The 15,592-nt window shown below is 40.2% G+C and overlaps 1 protein-coding gene across 3 annotated transcripts; it reads right to left on the bottom strand.

The window, feature by feature from the left end:
- Positions 1-754: 754 nt before the first annotated feature.
- tfap2c (transcription factor AP-2 gamma (activating enhancer binding protein 2 gamma)) lies at positions 755-12,373 on the bottom strand. Of its 3 annotated transcripts, XM_028576149.1 has the most exons (8): positions 9,280-9,719; positions 8,142-8,597; positions 7,437-7,488; positions 6,083-6,154; positions 5,291-5,513; positions 2,767-2,885; positions 1,618-1,759; positions 755-1,393 (listed from the first exon to the last, which is right to left on the bottom strand). In XM_028576149.1, the coding sequence occupies exons 1-8, from the start codon at positions 9,325-9,327 to the stop codon at positions 1,099-1,101; spliced, it is 1,407 nt and encodes a 468-aa protein (XP_028431950.1). In that variant the 5' UTR covers positions 9,328-9,719; the 3' UTR covers positions 755-1,098. The 3 variants fall into 3 exon arrangements, with proteins under 3 accessions (XP_028431950.1, XP_028431953.1, XP_028431952.1); XM_028576152.1 differs by lacking the exons at positions 6,083-6,154; positions 9,280-9,719 and adding an exon at positions 12,319-12,373; XM_028576151.1 differs by lacking the exon at positions 6,083-6,154.
- Between the last annotated feature and the right edge of the window lie 3,219 nt (positions 12,374-15,592).

Here is a 15,592-nt window from a genome sequence, read left to right as displayed (position 1 = left end):
AATGATACCATTATTTACACAAGCCCATTAAATTACAACATAAATTAGAAAATATTTACATCCAGGGCAAGACACTGGATAAAATTCTATGTTTGGAATTTATTGTCTAATTAAAAACATTTTTTAAAGAAAGAAATATATACATTTACACACATTCTCACAACATGCATACACTCTGGCAGGACTGAAGTGGTTGGTAGGTTGGTAGGTTGGTGGTAAGTTTTTTTTTTTTTTTTTAAATACTAAGAACAATGAATAGCTAATGTGGACACAAAAATAACGCTGCCAGGTTTAAAAGATAGAGAAACAATGGAAGCATTCATATGCCTGTAATCCACATAAACACTTAAGAGGCTCAAAAGTCTCTGGTTTCTGACCAAACACAGACTGACAAACCAAAAGTCATCTTCTCTCATTCAGGCCTACATAAGATTCAAATCATCTTTCATGAACAAAGCACAATAACACTGGAGCCATTTTGAAGTGGTTGTACAAATCAAGCACAAAAAAGAAAGAAAAAGAAAATGAAGTGGATTTTCCTCTCTCTCTTTCTCATATAAAAATTGTCCTTTGCAAGTCCATTGAGACACAGGAAATCAGTGGATTTGCCTCCAGACAGAGGGGTGGGGGGGGGGGGCTGAGAGGAATTCACAGCCACAGCAACTCATCTTGAAATGATGTCCTCTAGGGAGAGAAAAACAGTATGCACTTTGTGCTTTTCCTCCTCTTCTCAACAGAGAGCAGGTCCCATAGCTGTAGCATCAGCACATTGGCATTGTTTGGAACTGCATAGTATGATATGGGGTGTTTTACGCCCTCACAAGGTGGGCTCCCATTAGGACCAGTAGACAGGCGTTCATCATAGGTGCCAACACAGACTGATTCGCAGCTACCTGTGGCAAGTTCTCAGAAATCATCAAGTTATTATGAAATAAATTCAACAGTTCACACGCACACACTCACACACAAATTCAGCTCTCAAAATGACAATACTTATCAATCAATATTGATTTTTGAAAAGTCCAAAAAGGGCAGATAGGGCGGCAAGATTAAGGGACTCTGGGGTTCTCAAGTTCATAAGGATTCTCCTTTGAGCTCTCATTTCCTGTGCTTGTCCATTTTGTCGGCAGATTTGCTCCCATTGTCTGAGGATCCCTGGGTGTCGCTACCAGAGCTCAGGTACATCTTGTCCACTTGTTTGAGCGCCTCGTTCAGGTAGTTCTGAAGCGAGGTCATGGCAGCGCAGATGGCTGGAGAACCAAAGCCGTGAGTGATGAGGCTGAAGTGGGTCAGGCAGCCTTGGATTCCAGGCTCCATGATAGGGGCCGGCCGAGAGTTTCCCAGAGGTGAACGGTCCTGAGTAAGCAGGTCAGTGAACTCCTTGCAGATTTGCCTGAAGGTGGAAAAAAAACTATGATTTAGAAAGAAAATACTTACATAACACATGTACTGTTTCATTGTGATCTGAGAGCAAAATCTGCAGGAAACTCAGTCCGCAAATTGCTCCAGTAAACAATGAATACTATTACACCCACCCAAGACTTTGAAAAGATTCTTAACATGGTACATCCCACTTTGCTAGAGGTGTAAAGGCAACCATCCAGACAAGACACTTACTTGGCAGCAAGGAGCATGTTCTTGCGTGAGTTAACCTCATTGCGTTCCACGTGTGGCCTGCCCAGGTATTCAGCAATTGCCTTTGCAGGGAACTCTGTCTCACACACATAACCAAAGTCTCTTGCTAAATGAACAGCTTCACCTAAGAGAAGAAGAAGAAAACAGACTGTGTAAGAGAAAAGAAAAAAATCACCTTTAAACCCAAGTCGAAGACAGCACTGAAGTTGACACTCGGCTCAAGACTGTATATTTATGAACGAATAAATATTATTATGATTTACACAGACATGACTGCATGTCCTCTGGCACGCTGCGCAAAGATCAAATGGTAAGCTGGCCTCTCTCAGCAATTTATCAATTCACGGCATTATAGCAGCCCCATTTTGGACCTGATACACACAAGCATCAATGCGCGTGAAGTGAAGCAGTTGAACTACAGAATAATCAGCTGTGCTCAGTCTTCTAGCTTGAGGTAAGAAGAGCTTGTGAGATGAATATATTTCCATCTTGAGGGTGGTTTGACTTGCATGGTCATAATGGGCTTATGTGGATAAATGCTAGCAGAGAGTGCCCATGGCAGCAACAGCATCGCTTATTGATAGACACGCACATCACTTGAGGATGCGGGCAGCTATTCAGAAGCACAATCTTTAAGGTCAGCAGGCCCTCCTGGCAAGACGAACACAAGATAACAAGGCTTAATTCAGCTTTGAAGGTCTCTAAATAACACATGCCTCAAGTCATTCTCCTGCACAGAATCATCAGCCCATTTATAAAAATGAGGCGTGTAGAGAGGAAAAGATATTTTACGTTAGCCCGCAGCAGGTAGAGTGATTAAAGTGATAACGTTTCAATGGTGAAGCGTCAATATCTGGCTAAAGAATGACTGATGTTTTAGTATTCAATGCATTGACAAGGGAAGGTGAAGGTATGGTGTTGTGGCATGATTACAACTACGTAACTCCCTGATATTAAATAACTGATGATCTGTGGTCATGTTACACGATGCAGGCATTTGAAGGAAGTATATCAGACAATGTATAGCTTACAGTTAACGACTGACGTTCTCACACTAATACAGCGACATTTTAGCCGCTGCAAACAGCAATTACACCTGAGAAGGTGCTATGCGCTAGTGACATGTCATACCTTCTACTAGTGAGGTAAGTAGAGTGACATTGGCTGCCTTTCTTCTTCCTGCAGGGAGGTTAAGCCCAATCTTATCCAGCTTTTCTCTCAGAGACCGACCTCCATTTTTTGACTTGGCTCTGCAGAAAGAGAAGACAAAAATACATATTAAGTCTATAGTAATTCAGACAGATAATGCAAGGTTAATAACTTTTCTCACACAATGTGTTAAAGTTTGTAGAAAATTGTTAAAGGACAAATCCGGCGCAAAATTAACCTAGGGGTTAATAACACGTGTACCGAGTTCACCGTTCTCTGGGATATGTTTTCATGCTCATGACCAGTTTTATCGCAAACCACTAATTAGCTTATAATGCTAGTCGTAGGGGCACAGATAAAGTAAAAAGAAATTGCTATTTCTATACCACGAACAAGGCTCAAAATACATACTATCACACTTCCACTGTAGCACAATGAGGGTCACTACATGTAAACCGAAGCACAACTTTCTAAGTGTACAGACAGTTCAGCTCACGCTGCATGGCGTTTTCCCAAGATGGCGCCAGCCTGTATTTGTGAACGATACTGTCTTTCTAAACTATCTTTTTAATAAACTGTCTGTACACTTACAAAGTTCTCAATGCTTCGGTTTACACGTAGGGACCCTCATTATGCTACCGTGGAAGTGTGAGTGGGTATGTGAGTGGAAATACATCTAACATGCTAACACATATCCAACGCCATCACCCAGATTTGGCAATCACTGGAACGAGACAAAACAAAACTGGCCAACTTCTCCTCCCTACAGTGCTTAACTAGCTTTTAGATGCAAAAACAAATAGGGCCAAAAAAATCACTGAAGCAATCGGAATTTACATGTCATCTTCAATGCGCCAGTATTCATTCGTAGAGAAACCTGGCTTCAAGTATTTGCTGTATGTACTCGAACCTCGTTACAACATGCCATCTTGTCCACAGATGAGGCAAACTGTAGTCCCTTCAATATATAACCAAAGACGGACGTTGATGGAGCACGAGTTGTCAGCTGCACCCTCCGTTTCACTAACGACTGATGGTTGGACTTTGCGTGCTACAGAAAGCTATCTCACAGTGACTGCTCATTTTATTGACTGAGTAGGAAATTAAAGCATCAGTTCTACAGACGGCCCCTGTATGAGCAGCACACAAGCACTCACCTAGCTGAGCAGCTACAGGAGGTCGTGGCAGAGTGGAAACTAGAAAGGTATGCCTGTCGCACTTTATAGCAAGAATACTTTCTTTTATCTTTTGTGGGGGAAGGTCTTGCCTAAGTAGAATTTTGTTTTGTTATTATTATATGTTACAGATGGAGTCTGGAGATGATGTGGGGTACTTATTGTTTACTGTTTACATCTTACAAAAAATTGCCTTCTGCATTTTTGTTTTGCTTTTCCCTCCATTGTACCGAACCGAACCTTCTGTGTACTGTTCCACCCCTACTGCAAACATAACCTGTCAGAGGCCTTGCACTCAGTTCTGCAGAAGGCCTCTCTTGGGACTCCTGATAACAAATAAATCATGCAAACTGGCTCTCCTGACCCAAAAAGCACTAACACAATTAATGCTTTCACTCAAAAAAAGCTCAGCAGAGAAATCACTCGTACCCACGTTTGCAGAAACACTTCCCACTTGCAAAGGCCAATTTGATTTTACGCATGACTTGAGGGCAAGCTCTCCCTCTCCATTGCGGGTGAGAGCGGCAGCATCTTTAGGGATGTATGAGTGCCCCCACCCCTCATCCCCCTCATCCCCCTCATCCCCTTCTCCCCCCTGTCCCTCTGCTAACGATCCCCCTCCTAGTGCTATATGACCTACTTAAAAATGTCTGTGATTGTGCATGTGTGTGTTGGTGTGTGTATGTGTGTGCATGTCAGCATTAACACAGGCACATGGGAAGTGGCAAACGTGCACTCCAAGCACAAAATGCTCCAGTCAGGGGTGTTGAGTACATACTGTAACCTCACAGTCCCTCAACAGACTGCCACACTAACATATGTGCCATAAGGTCAACTGTGCTGCCACGGATAAACCTACAACCCCTGACAAACACAAATACACACACCCACAGAGTCTTTAGATTGGTACTAACCGTGTTGATGTAACCTATCCCCAAAAGAGAGCAGAGAACCAAAATTGCAGACCAGACAAAGAATGTCACGAACCTCACGCAAAAAAACTGATGAGCCAGAGCAACTGAGCCAAGCTGTGCTTTTAGAAAAGCCTTTCCCATGGGCTGCTGAGCTTTAGTCTACAGATCCCTAGAGCTGCAACTCCTCAGTTTGATGATTATTCATATCTGAGGCAATCAAACAACATTATCAAAAACTTGCAGAAAACAGAGATATTGATAAAAACCAAGGAAATTATGTTGTTTGTATGTTTGGGTTAGATTCCCTTATTTTTTTTATTAATGAGTGCTACTGTATTCCTGTGTTATGTTGAAGAATAACACCAGGGAAATATTAAATCCAGCTTGCTGTCATGTTGAATGAATCTGAGCTCTGACCTGCGTAAAACCCCTCCCAGGAGTGATGCGTTGAGGCACTCCGGGGGTGACAGACGTCTCTGGACCTCAGCCACGGTAACCTTGTACTTGGATGTGGAGCTCAGCAAGGATAGACGGCCCGGCACGGAGCAGAATACCTCTGTGGGGTTTGATACCATGCCCAGCAGGGACTCTTTCTGGAAAGGTAGACCCAGCGCGTTGCCTTTGGGTAGAGAGACAGGCCCTGGAGGGTGAGGAGAAAAAAAAATTTGGGTAAGCCGAAGAGTGAAGAACAACAAAAGAAAGGCAAAAATATTCTGGTTGTGCAACAGAATTTGTTTATATATGCACTTTTCCTTTGTATGTACATAAGCTCTAATCATCATAATCCTCTCTGTGCAACAAGGAATCTGGGTGTTCTTGTACGTAATCACAAGGAAGAGTATGTATGCAGCTCTGCACGGCTGAGAAAACCAGTGTAGGAAAGGAGCTGTAAGAAAGACTTTTGGAATATTGTGTGGTTTCCCAAACATTGGATGCCTGATGTTTAAAGAGCTAATATGCACTCATGCCAAACACCATCCACAAGCAGGTATAAAAATACAGCCTGCCCCTCATCTAAGCCACAGTGATACACCTCAGTACTGTTTATTATTTGGTCTCAAAGGGTTTAAGCATTCTAAGCAAGGTGTGTGTGTTTTGTGCTGGTTCTCAATTTAGACAAAGTTTTTAACCCCCCACAAAAGCACTGACAGTCATCGGACAAACAAAACAGTACAGCACACTACACAACATAGCTATCTTCATCCTCACCCGCAAGAATGCCCCCCTCATAATAAGTCCTCTGTAAGCGATCAAGGTTCCTGCCACCTCGTAGTCCTAATACTGAGACAAAAATCACAGAGTCACGTGAGTGCTTTTAGGCTCCTTTTGGGGCACATGGCTGGGAATGACATGCCATTGTTTAAAAGTGGAAAACCTAGTTTGCCTATAGCATGTCCTTGAGCATGCAAACATTATAATGAGCCATCACTTATTTCCGTAACAAATGGAGACTGGCTGGTTTATTGTGCTGTGCAAATGGCTTTCTGCATTTAACTATGCATTGTAATATTATAACACGTTTTACTATAATGCTTTCGAAAAAAACAACAACACTGTATTCACTGTAAAATATCACATAAATGTTAAATTAACCACACCACTGTGATAATGGTCGGGGATGATAATGAGAAAACTCAAGCATGAAGAAAAACCTGTACTTACATCAATAAGTATATATCATAGTTTTAGAGTTTTTCACAGAATGTAATGAATTAATTAATCTGTCTATCTATCTATCTATCTATCTATCTATCTATCTATCTATCTATCTATCTATCTATCTATGGTTTAAAAAAAAGGTAGAAAGTTAAGCAGTAGAATAATGTTGCTCAAGCTGATCTTTCTTGACTCAAAGTCGGTTTAATAAAGCCTGGTGACAAAACAGAGGGAATAAGTTCTCCCTCAAAACAGTTCATGTCACGACAAATAACTAAACTGTCCTTCACATGCAAGCCTAATGCCACACCCTGCCAAAAACTGGATCTGCAGAGCTTAACACTGCTTCAAGATCAACTCATAATTTCCTGTTAACATGAACTGAAGAAAGCTGCAATTGCAAGCTTAACCAGCCTAAAGATATGATCCAAAGCTTTCCTCTTTTCTCACTGTCAACACCGAGGTTCTGAGATTGCTCAATTTTCGTCGTTTTTGAAAGGGATCAGTTTTTCCCCACTGGGCATCCATTCAAGCACCTTCACCGACAGAATAGGCTAAGGATCACATCAAGCTTAGATGAGTGCATCTCATGGCTATGAGGATTATCAGTGTATGCAGTGCATGTACACGTACAAGTCTCCTCCTTTGCTGTACTCTCGAACTCAGTGCCCTGACATGCCACTATAGAAGTAATTGTTATGACAATTCCAAATATGTAAAGAGTAAAAAAAATACGGTCCTTGCAGTAAATTTCCAGCCCCTGCCAGTAATTACCGTATCTTTATTTGGTTTCACAAAGGCACATGTACCCCAGGCAGCACTTTCCAAAACTTGTTTTTCTTTTCAAATGAACAGAACTGCAGTTCTTTGGGACTGAAGATTAGTCATAAACATCCAATAAACTCACCTTTTTTGATGACTGTCTGATCTGCCATAATAATACTGTGGTCATCTACATGCTGATAAAAAAAAACAGAACAGAACAGAAGCAGCCATAAGCAATCATATGCATTGTTTAAAAAAGCCCCCAATGACAGACATAGCAAGCTGAAATTAATTTATTTCCAAATATTTATAGTCTCTTTCATGTAAACCAAAGAAAGATAAAATTGTTATTTCCAATATCACAATCCAATAATATATATTGCACATTTATCTTGTCTTCATTTATCTTCTTGACTGTTGCAGTACTTTGCTCTATTGTTTATTCCCTTTGTTTATTGTGTGCTCCAAACACACCAAGGCAAATTCCATGCAAGTGAAAATTTACTTTAGCAATAAATCTCATTAATGACACACACACACACACACACACACACACACACACACACACACACAAACATGATTCTGATTTTGAATATAGAATGGCAGCTATATTGAGTTGATAGTGGTGATCTTTGATTGTATTTTTAATCTCATATGTGATTCATATAATGTCCAGTTTGATATACAGTTACCTAAGGAATTAGCTTTAGCTTGATATTATAGGCTACCTTTGTCAATAAGTGAACGCACACATGCAACATGCACGCACACACACCTTAGCGACCTCCTCACACCGTATCTTCTAAAGTGTAATTTCAAGTAATTAATCCCAATCAAATCCACTCACTTGAACATCCTCCAGTCCGTGTCCCATATCGTGCATCCCCATGTTATCACCAATAACCGACGACTCTATGCTGTGTACGTGTGGGGGCAGCAGCTCCGGCCGGCGGAAACCTTCCCTCCTCACCCCGGACGAGCCTTCCAGGCCGAGGATTTGACTCGCCAGTCCGCTCCTGCCGTGCGCACCGAGCCCCTCCTGGCCCTGCCGACCGGGCCATTGCTGCTGGTTCGACGACGGCGACTGGTGTATGGAGTTGATGTTGAAAGGGTCGCCGAGGTGGGAGTAGGGGTCACTGGACTGCTGGTAGGAGATGGGCTGGTAGGGAGGCGGGAAGTACGGGGGCTGGAAGTCCGAACTGGCCGAGTGTGAGAGGGAGGGGGGCGGGCTGTAGAGGTGCTGACTGACCGCTGGCAGGTGAGGCAGTCGGGGGTTCCCATTGCTGTTGCCGTCGTGCCTTTCCTGTGGGACGGAAGAGACAGGTCAAGTGAAAAAGCTGTCAACAAGATGGCAGGTTAGGTGACATTTGTCTCTCAAGGGAATCAAGTGTCTGTTAGCCTACCCACTGGCATGATGTCCACTGAAGATAAGAGAAAGTATGCCTACATTTAATATTAACGTAGGCTATAGGAAATAAAGACTTCATTATTTCAATTTAATTGGGAATTGAAATTATATGAGAATGTTCTCGTGTGAGTATGCTAATAAAAAAGCCTTTAACCTGCTACTTTTGGAAAATAACCGTTTTAAATTCTTATTAGGCTATTATTAGGCATAGAGTATTATTATTAGTATTATTATTATTAGGGTATTATTATTATTATAATTAGGCTAATGTTATTATGTAGAAATTACTGTTTTCGATGTTGTCGTCATCGAAATAGTCCAATGATTTTTTATTCTGAAAATTGCGTCTTGCTTTCACAACAGTAGGCGTCTCAACTTTTTTTCAAAATTGACTATTTAGCAGTTTTTGTCCTTGTCGCCCGTTATGCTGGCCGTTTATGATTTCAATGTTTATCTTCCTTTATTTTATTATTAGCATATTAAAATCAACCTATAGTCACTGTTGCCGTTGAATGGCAAACTTTTGTTCGATGTTAAAGGCACTTATCCCTCCTTTTGTAACTCTATCGAAACTCACCTCACAGTCATCCTCATACTTCACGTTGTCGGCTAATTTCCACAACATTCTGACAGAGAAAAAGGCTCTCTGTTACAAAAAAAAGGGTAAAAGAAAAAGGAAAAAATCGTGTCGCCTGCGAGTTAATCCAGGTATGAGAAAATACAGAGCTTCCTGGTGATCATGAACCACCTTGTTCTTCAGCTGCGGCGAAAAGGCGAAGTTACGGTTGACGGCTGAAGGGGCGAACTGACCGACCGACTATCCAACCACACATATGAGTTTCCAACAGCCACTATGGGAGAAAATAATCGTTGTCAAGCAATATCCCCCCCCTGTCCGTTCAATGTGTTATGGAGTTCTGTTGTGGAAGTGGGCGAAAACGGTGCATATAAGAAACTTGACTCCCTCTTATGGACAAAAAAAGCGATGTTCAGTCTTATTGGTGCACCCATGAGCACTGTAGGCCTACTATATCTGCACAGCCGCGCCGAGGAGACGTCACCATGCGCGATGATGTCACTGAAAAAGTAAAATGAAAATATTGCTGATTGGCGGGACAACGGTCCAATCAGAATTCTGTCCGTCTGTACAGTGTCAGACTTTTAAACCGATACTTTATTAGAGCACACTTTTCGTGGCGTACGGTGAGAGAATGATCTTACCACCTACTAGTTTGTTTTAATGTTTTTCTTTTTTTCCATCTCCTCAAGCCCCATCAGTAACTTGAAGACAGGACGTTTAAATGTGTAGGACACCTGCAGGCTCTGTTTTAGGGTTAGGCCTATACCTTATAGGCCTAGACATAGGCTACGAGGTGATGATATAAAAAGAGATTCAAAAGTTCTTAAAATATCATTCCAATTAAGGGAACAACTCCTTTCCACTTCTTGCTGAGTCCAAATCCTACATCTTTAATTACAATTAGTAGGGTACAATTTGTGTCAGAAATTACACAACTCTGTTTAAGTAGCCTAATGTTGGAAAGACGGGTTGCTAGGTTACTGAGTACCTCATTGTGAGGTTTTGACACTCAGTTGAATGCCTCTCGGCCAATCATAGCAAGTGCTCGGTTATAGATGAATTTTGATGGTGTTCTTAACGATGATTAAAAGACAAGCGTTTTCTCAAGTTCTGTTTATAAAAAAAATGTAAAAATAAATTTGTTTTTACAGAGTTTTTAAATAGGTTAATAAAACCTATTAATTGTATTACTGTTGTAGGGCCTACCAATGTAAATAACTGCAATTATTTTCAAGTCTTTTTAATTGCACCTAATCACGCCAAATTGCAGGCTATTTTGATCATAATTCTCGTTTTAAAATAATAATAATAATAACAATAAGGATTATGTTATTATAATTGTTATCACTATTATTATTATTTGCAGTGGTTTGCATTTACTGTTGTAGAAGTATAGTAGAATAGGCTTAATAAGATTGCTTTTTACTGATTTGCAGCTCAAAAATTACCCAGATATTAAGATAATACAGCTCTCCGATTTGAATGCATAACTAGAATAATAGTCATTCAAATAAACCCATGACACTGTGTGCGGGGTTTTACAGTGGTGGTTAAGTGCTTGTTTCAAACCGCAATAAGCCCGAGGGTTTAGCAGCATATTTCTCTCAAAATACCTGTAAAGCTGAAAGGATCTCAACAAACAACTCTTTCTTAACTTCATTTACATCTTTGGTGGAGCTTTGTAATGTCCAAAACAAGGCTGCTTTGAAGCTTTGATAGTATGCATAAAACCCAAAGTGAGGACAAAAGATGCCCCCCCGCCCCCATTTTTTTCAACTCTATTATTTTGTTTAGTCAATTTTATTTAAAACTATTGACACTTACAAATTCAGCATTATACAATATATCTTTCCTCAACAAAAAAATAGGCCTACTATCCATTATCTGGAGTCATTTCATTAATTGGTTTTGTATCATTTGACGAGTAGCCTACTAAATGTCATATTCTAATTTGTAAGATTAATGGACAGGACAGAGCTTTGTCTTTTAGGATAACAGTCTGTGGCGTCTGCGCACCCAAGCTGTGATGATCGGCTGTGCATGGGAACAACAGGACGTGGACCGCTAAGGATTATCTCTTTTTGCGTGTTGGTCCTTGGCTTGTTGTGATGCGAAGCAGAAGAGAAATGCGCGCTGATTAAATGTTATTTTACGTTGGAAGATACCCAGAGCAGACTTAAAGGGAGTTATTCACGCTTGGCCAGGCGGTGATGTTTTGAACAAATCTGATGCTCATCTTGTCACTTTAATGACAGTCCAATGCATTGACTCATCGGATGTCAGGTGTAAAGATTAACTGGATCCACGCCCGGACAAATGACAAAATGTCACACATATCAATAAGGGAGTTCTGCTTAGTGATTTTTCAACTGGTTAGATACTGTCCATATATAGACTAATATAATAAATTATCCTGTGTTTTACAGCTGATTTATGATGTGGCTTTTCACAATATATCCCATTGAAATCCAAGAATCGCCTTTTATTAGCCTATACTGAATGCCAACCACATAGGCCATGCCTATAATGAGCAGTACAATGATATTCAGGTTATATTCATATAGGCAACTGTAAAGTATCTACATTGTGTTGTGTGACCTTTATTTCGTTATATTGAGTATATTTGCAGTGGTATAGTGACTTTGACTGCACTTGATTCCATTATATCCATCTGTTCCTGAAGGACTTGTGTAGCCTATACCTACTTTTATAGCCTAATTCAATAAAAAAAAATTTATGAAAGAGAATTTTCAAAGTGTAGGCCTATTTCATTTTTATAAAACAACATCACTGGTTTGTAATGCAGTTGCCTCAAAAATTAGCTTACTCGAAGTTTTTGAGAGAATAAAGTCTTGGCCGCGTTGGCATTAATCACGGGTTATTCAGAAGTGCATACGATGCTGCGCGGTTACAAACAGGTGATTATGGTGTAAAGTAATAAAATGAATATAGGCTCAGCAGCAAAAGCGATAAACATGACGCAGGTTGGGTTAAACTATGTCAGCTGTAAGACAAAAAAAACTCGAGCGAACTCACCCTCCAGTCTATTCTCTCCAGTACAGACATCTGCCAGGCTCCAGTCACAGCAATCCCACCGATACGCAGCGAGGGAGTGAAACCATGAGAGCTTTACGTAGCCGACTTCACCTGACTATCGTGCAGTGCGCATGCGCCATCCAGTGTAATACACCTGAGTGGGATAAATCAAAACAATCTATCTCTAGTTCCTCGATGAAAACCCGCATTTGTGATGTTTTCAATAAAGAAACGTGTAAAGCTATTAAACTCGATTAAGGTTTCATGAGAGAAGGTAGACATGTATTCAAAGCCATTATATATATTTTAAATCAAGTAAACTGAATATACGACTCACAGGATTAGATGTATAACCGGGATTGAATTATTGTTAATCTCATAATTATCTGCTGTTGTTGAGTAAAAAAAAAACAATGTCATAAAGTGTAAGAAAAGGTGAAAAAAAGACGTGGGGAAATTTCAAGATGAGGTAATTCCACCCCGAAAGCCACGTCGCCCCAGGCTGACCAAGAATCTGCTTTCAAAAGCCACTGAACTTTTTAAGGCCTAAAATGGCTCTTGTTATCTGATCTCCCAAATACTTTAGCTTAAACTAATGAACAGATCAAAGTGTCTTCCTATGTGGTTGAGAATGTAGCAGACTACATATCTTGTTCTGAGAAAATAGCCTTACCTTTCTGATCTGCAGCCCGGACACCTGCCAAAGCCTCGTTAAACAATACGCTTTTATTAAATAAGTAGGACATATGTTGGAAACAACTGTGCGCGTCTTTTATTATTTATTTCAAGATATTTTAATTCCCATTTCCAATGTCTATGAATCGTATATTGCAAATGACCAGCTGTGTGAACTATTTTGTGTTTCTTGAAAAAAACATAATTGGACAATTGAGCTACATAAAACTAGGCTATAGGCCTACGATTTCAAACTTTGTTTGAATTCCAAATGTGTAGGCTATGCTATGTATATGGTCTTTATGAATTTTATATACATGTTATTGCTATGTATTACAAATTTACATTTACAGTATGTTAGCGAGTGCAAAGGTTCAGATAGACTAAAGATGCGTTCAACAACGGTAAATCATAGTTAGCCTATCTCTGCCTCTTTTTTTTTTTTTTTGCCCAAAACTATTTGCTCCTGCAGGGTTTGGTAAATATCTACTCACATTAGAAAATGGTTCTCAGCGCTCCCAAAATCATGGGGCAACATAAAGCCAATACTGTGCTTTGACAATATGCTACTGGAATATATACAACAAACGAAATGGCTAAATGGCTGTTAGAAAATGCATCTGCCTTTGCTCCGGAGCAAACCTTTGGTTAGGCTACTAAAAAAAAAAATGTGATATGAGCTTAATGTGGTTCTTATTATTGATGCATTATTTCTATGTAAACCACCTATGCAATTATTTAAAGTGCGCCGAAAGATAGGTTATAAAAAAACAACTAACAGAACATGTCGTATACTGCTGCTGGATGAAGACAAGAGGACGCAGTGTTTATTTAAAATTTTACCCACAATGATTGGATTATTTATAGTGTAACTTACATTTAATGAGAAGCAGGCAGACTCCCTTTGTATGTTTGGTTTTTTTACCCTGCGACAACAGTACAAAGGGTCTGTAAAATCCAAAGACGACTCTGCTGCCGCCTTGTGGCTGCAACCTCACATCACCACAGAGCTAACCTCAACCAACTTTTTTCTTATTAACTCATATAGACAGTGAAATATTCATATAGGCGTATCCAATGGTGTACATTTACTCTTTTTCACATCACACATGTGCAATATCCATACAGTATTGGACCATGATTGAATTAAACTGAGATTTAAGGTGAGCAGAAACTTTCCCCCTTCAGCAGATCAATGTGAAAACAGCTTTCTAGTGTTAAACTCTGCACAAACATCATTCTACACAGCAAAGGTTAAATATCCAAGTGAGGTTAAAAGGAAACAAATGCTAAATTACTGAAGAAAAAGATGTGATTAGGCTACTTCCTGTACTATGGGGATATCTGATTGGAAGCTGCTGTTTTGATCTCCTATATTATTAGAAGACATTAGAGGGCATCTGCACAAGACCATAATGTATGTGTGGCAGCAATCAAGCAACAGGACGAAGTCTGTTTTAGTAATATTTATGGAGATAGAGGCTGCGAGCTGGGTGCCCTAATCAACACCCTGAAGTCGAAACCGCATAACGGATTTCATTTTTTTACACCTCTTACATATAAACAACTGCTGTACTTAAGGTTTTTATAAACTGTTTTAGTGTTCATTTTCCCTGGTCGCTCATGCTGTCATTACTAATTTCCCTTGCATTTAGAGTTGTGTAACCAAGCTTTATATTACAGGCAAGACACACAATAAAGGCAACTTGTGCATTTTACTTGTACTACAGGCTGCAAAGCAGGAAGTCATGTAACGTGGTATTAAGATTCAGAAAGTGCGTTATGGGTAGGCAAGTGGGGAGGTGGATAGGTCAAACAAATACAAGACTTTCACGCACAGGAGCGGTGTTTGTGTCACGTGCGTTATGTCATGTACGTACGCACGGAAGTATCGTAATGTAACAAATGTACTAATTTTAAAATTTTAACCTAACCCCTAAACTTAAAGGTCCAATATTTAATATATTTACTGTAATAAATCCAAAAATGACCCCAATGCGTCATATATTAAGGAAACATGCTAAGTTGAAATACTATCTTTTCTGACAACAATGCTAATGCCAGTATTTTCTCCTTCTGAAATTTCCGTTCCGTGACGGAATTTCTGTTTGTGTTTTGGCCGGTGTGTTGTTATCAACTGCCCAGATTGACAGCCAGGCTGGGTTGCCAGATATACCTGTAAAACGCAAACCCAGCGCGCTACAGCTGTAACGTTAGTACAGCCATTAAAAGCAGCAAACAAACAAACGGGATCAACGGAGATAAATTCTACCCGACCTATAAAAAACCTTGGCACATTTCTAACAGTTGCGTGACAAGAGACGTAACAAACCCCAGGTTAATATTGGAGATGTATTTGAAAGATGGAGACAGCTTGGAGCCCAAAAGGACGCCGAGTTGGCCAATTTCCTCCTGAACAGGTAAGCATTAGCTTCAGGCTAATTTATCACAGCTACTAGGGACGGGCATTTTATGTAATTTCAACATTTATGTACTCACATTGAATTATATAGCTAGAGTACCCGAGTTGGTTACTCGCAAAAAAGTAATTGAGACACAGCCAGTGAAGTGATCCCAACTATGCTAACACCGCTATGCT

The sequence above is a fragment of the Perca flavescens genome, chromosome 4 (assembly GCF_004354835.1).
Source record: "Perca flavescens isolate YP-PL-M2 chromosome 4, PFLA_1.0, whole genome shotgun sequence".
Lineage (NCBI taxonomy): Eukaryota > Metazoa > Chordata > Actinopteri > Perciformes > Percidae > Perca > Perca flavescens.
Note: the sequence above shows the minus strand (reverse complement) of the source record. Positions and strands in the feature narration are given on the sequence as shown.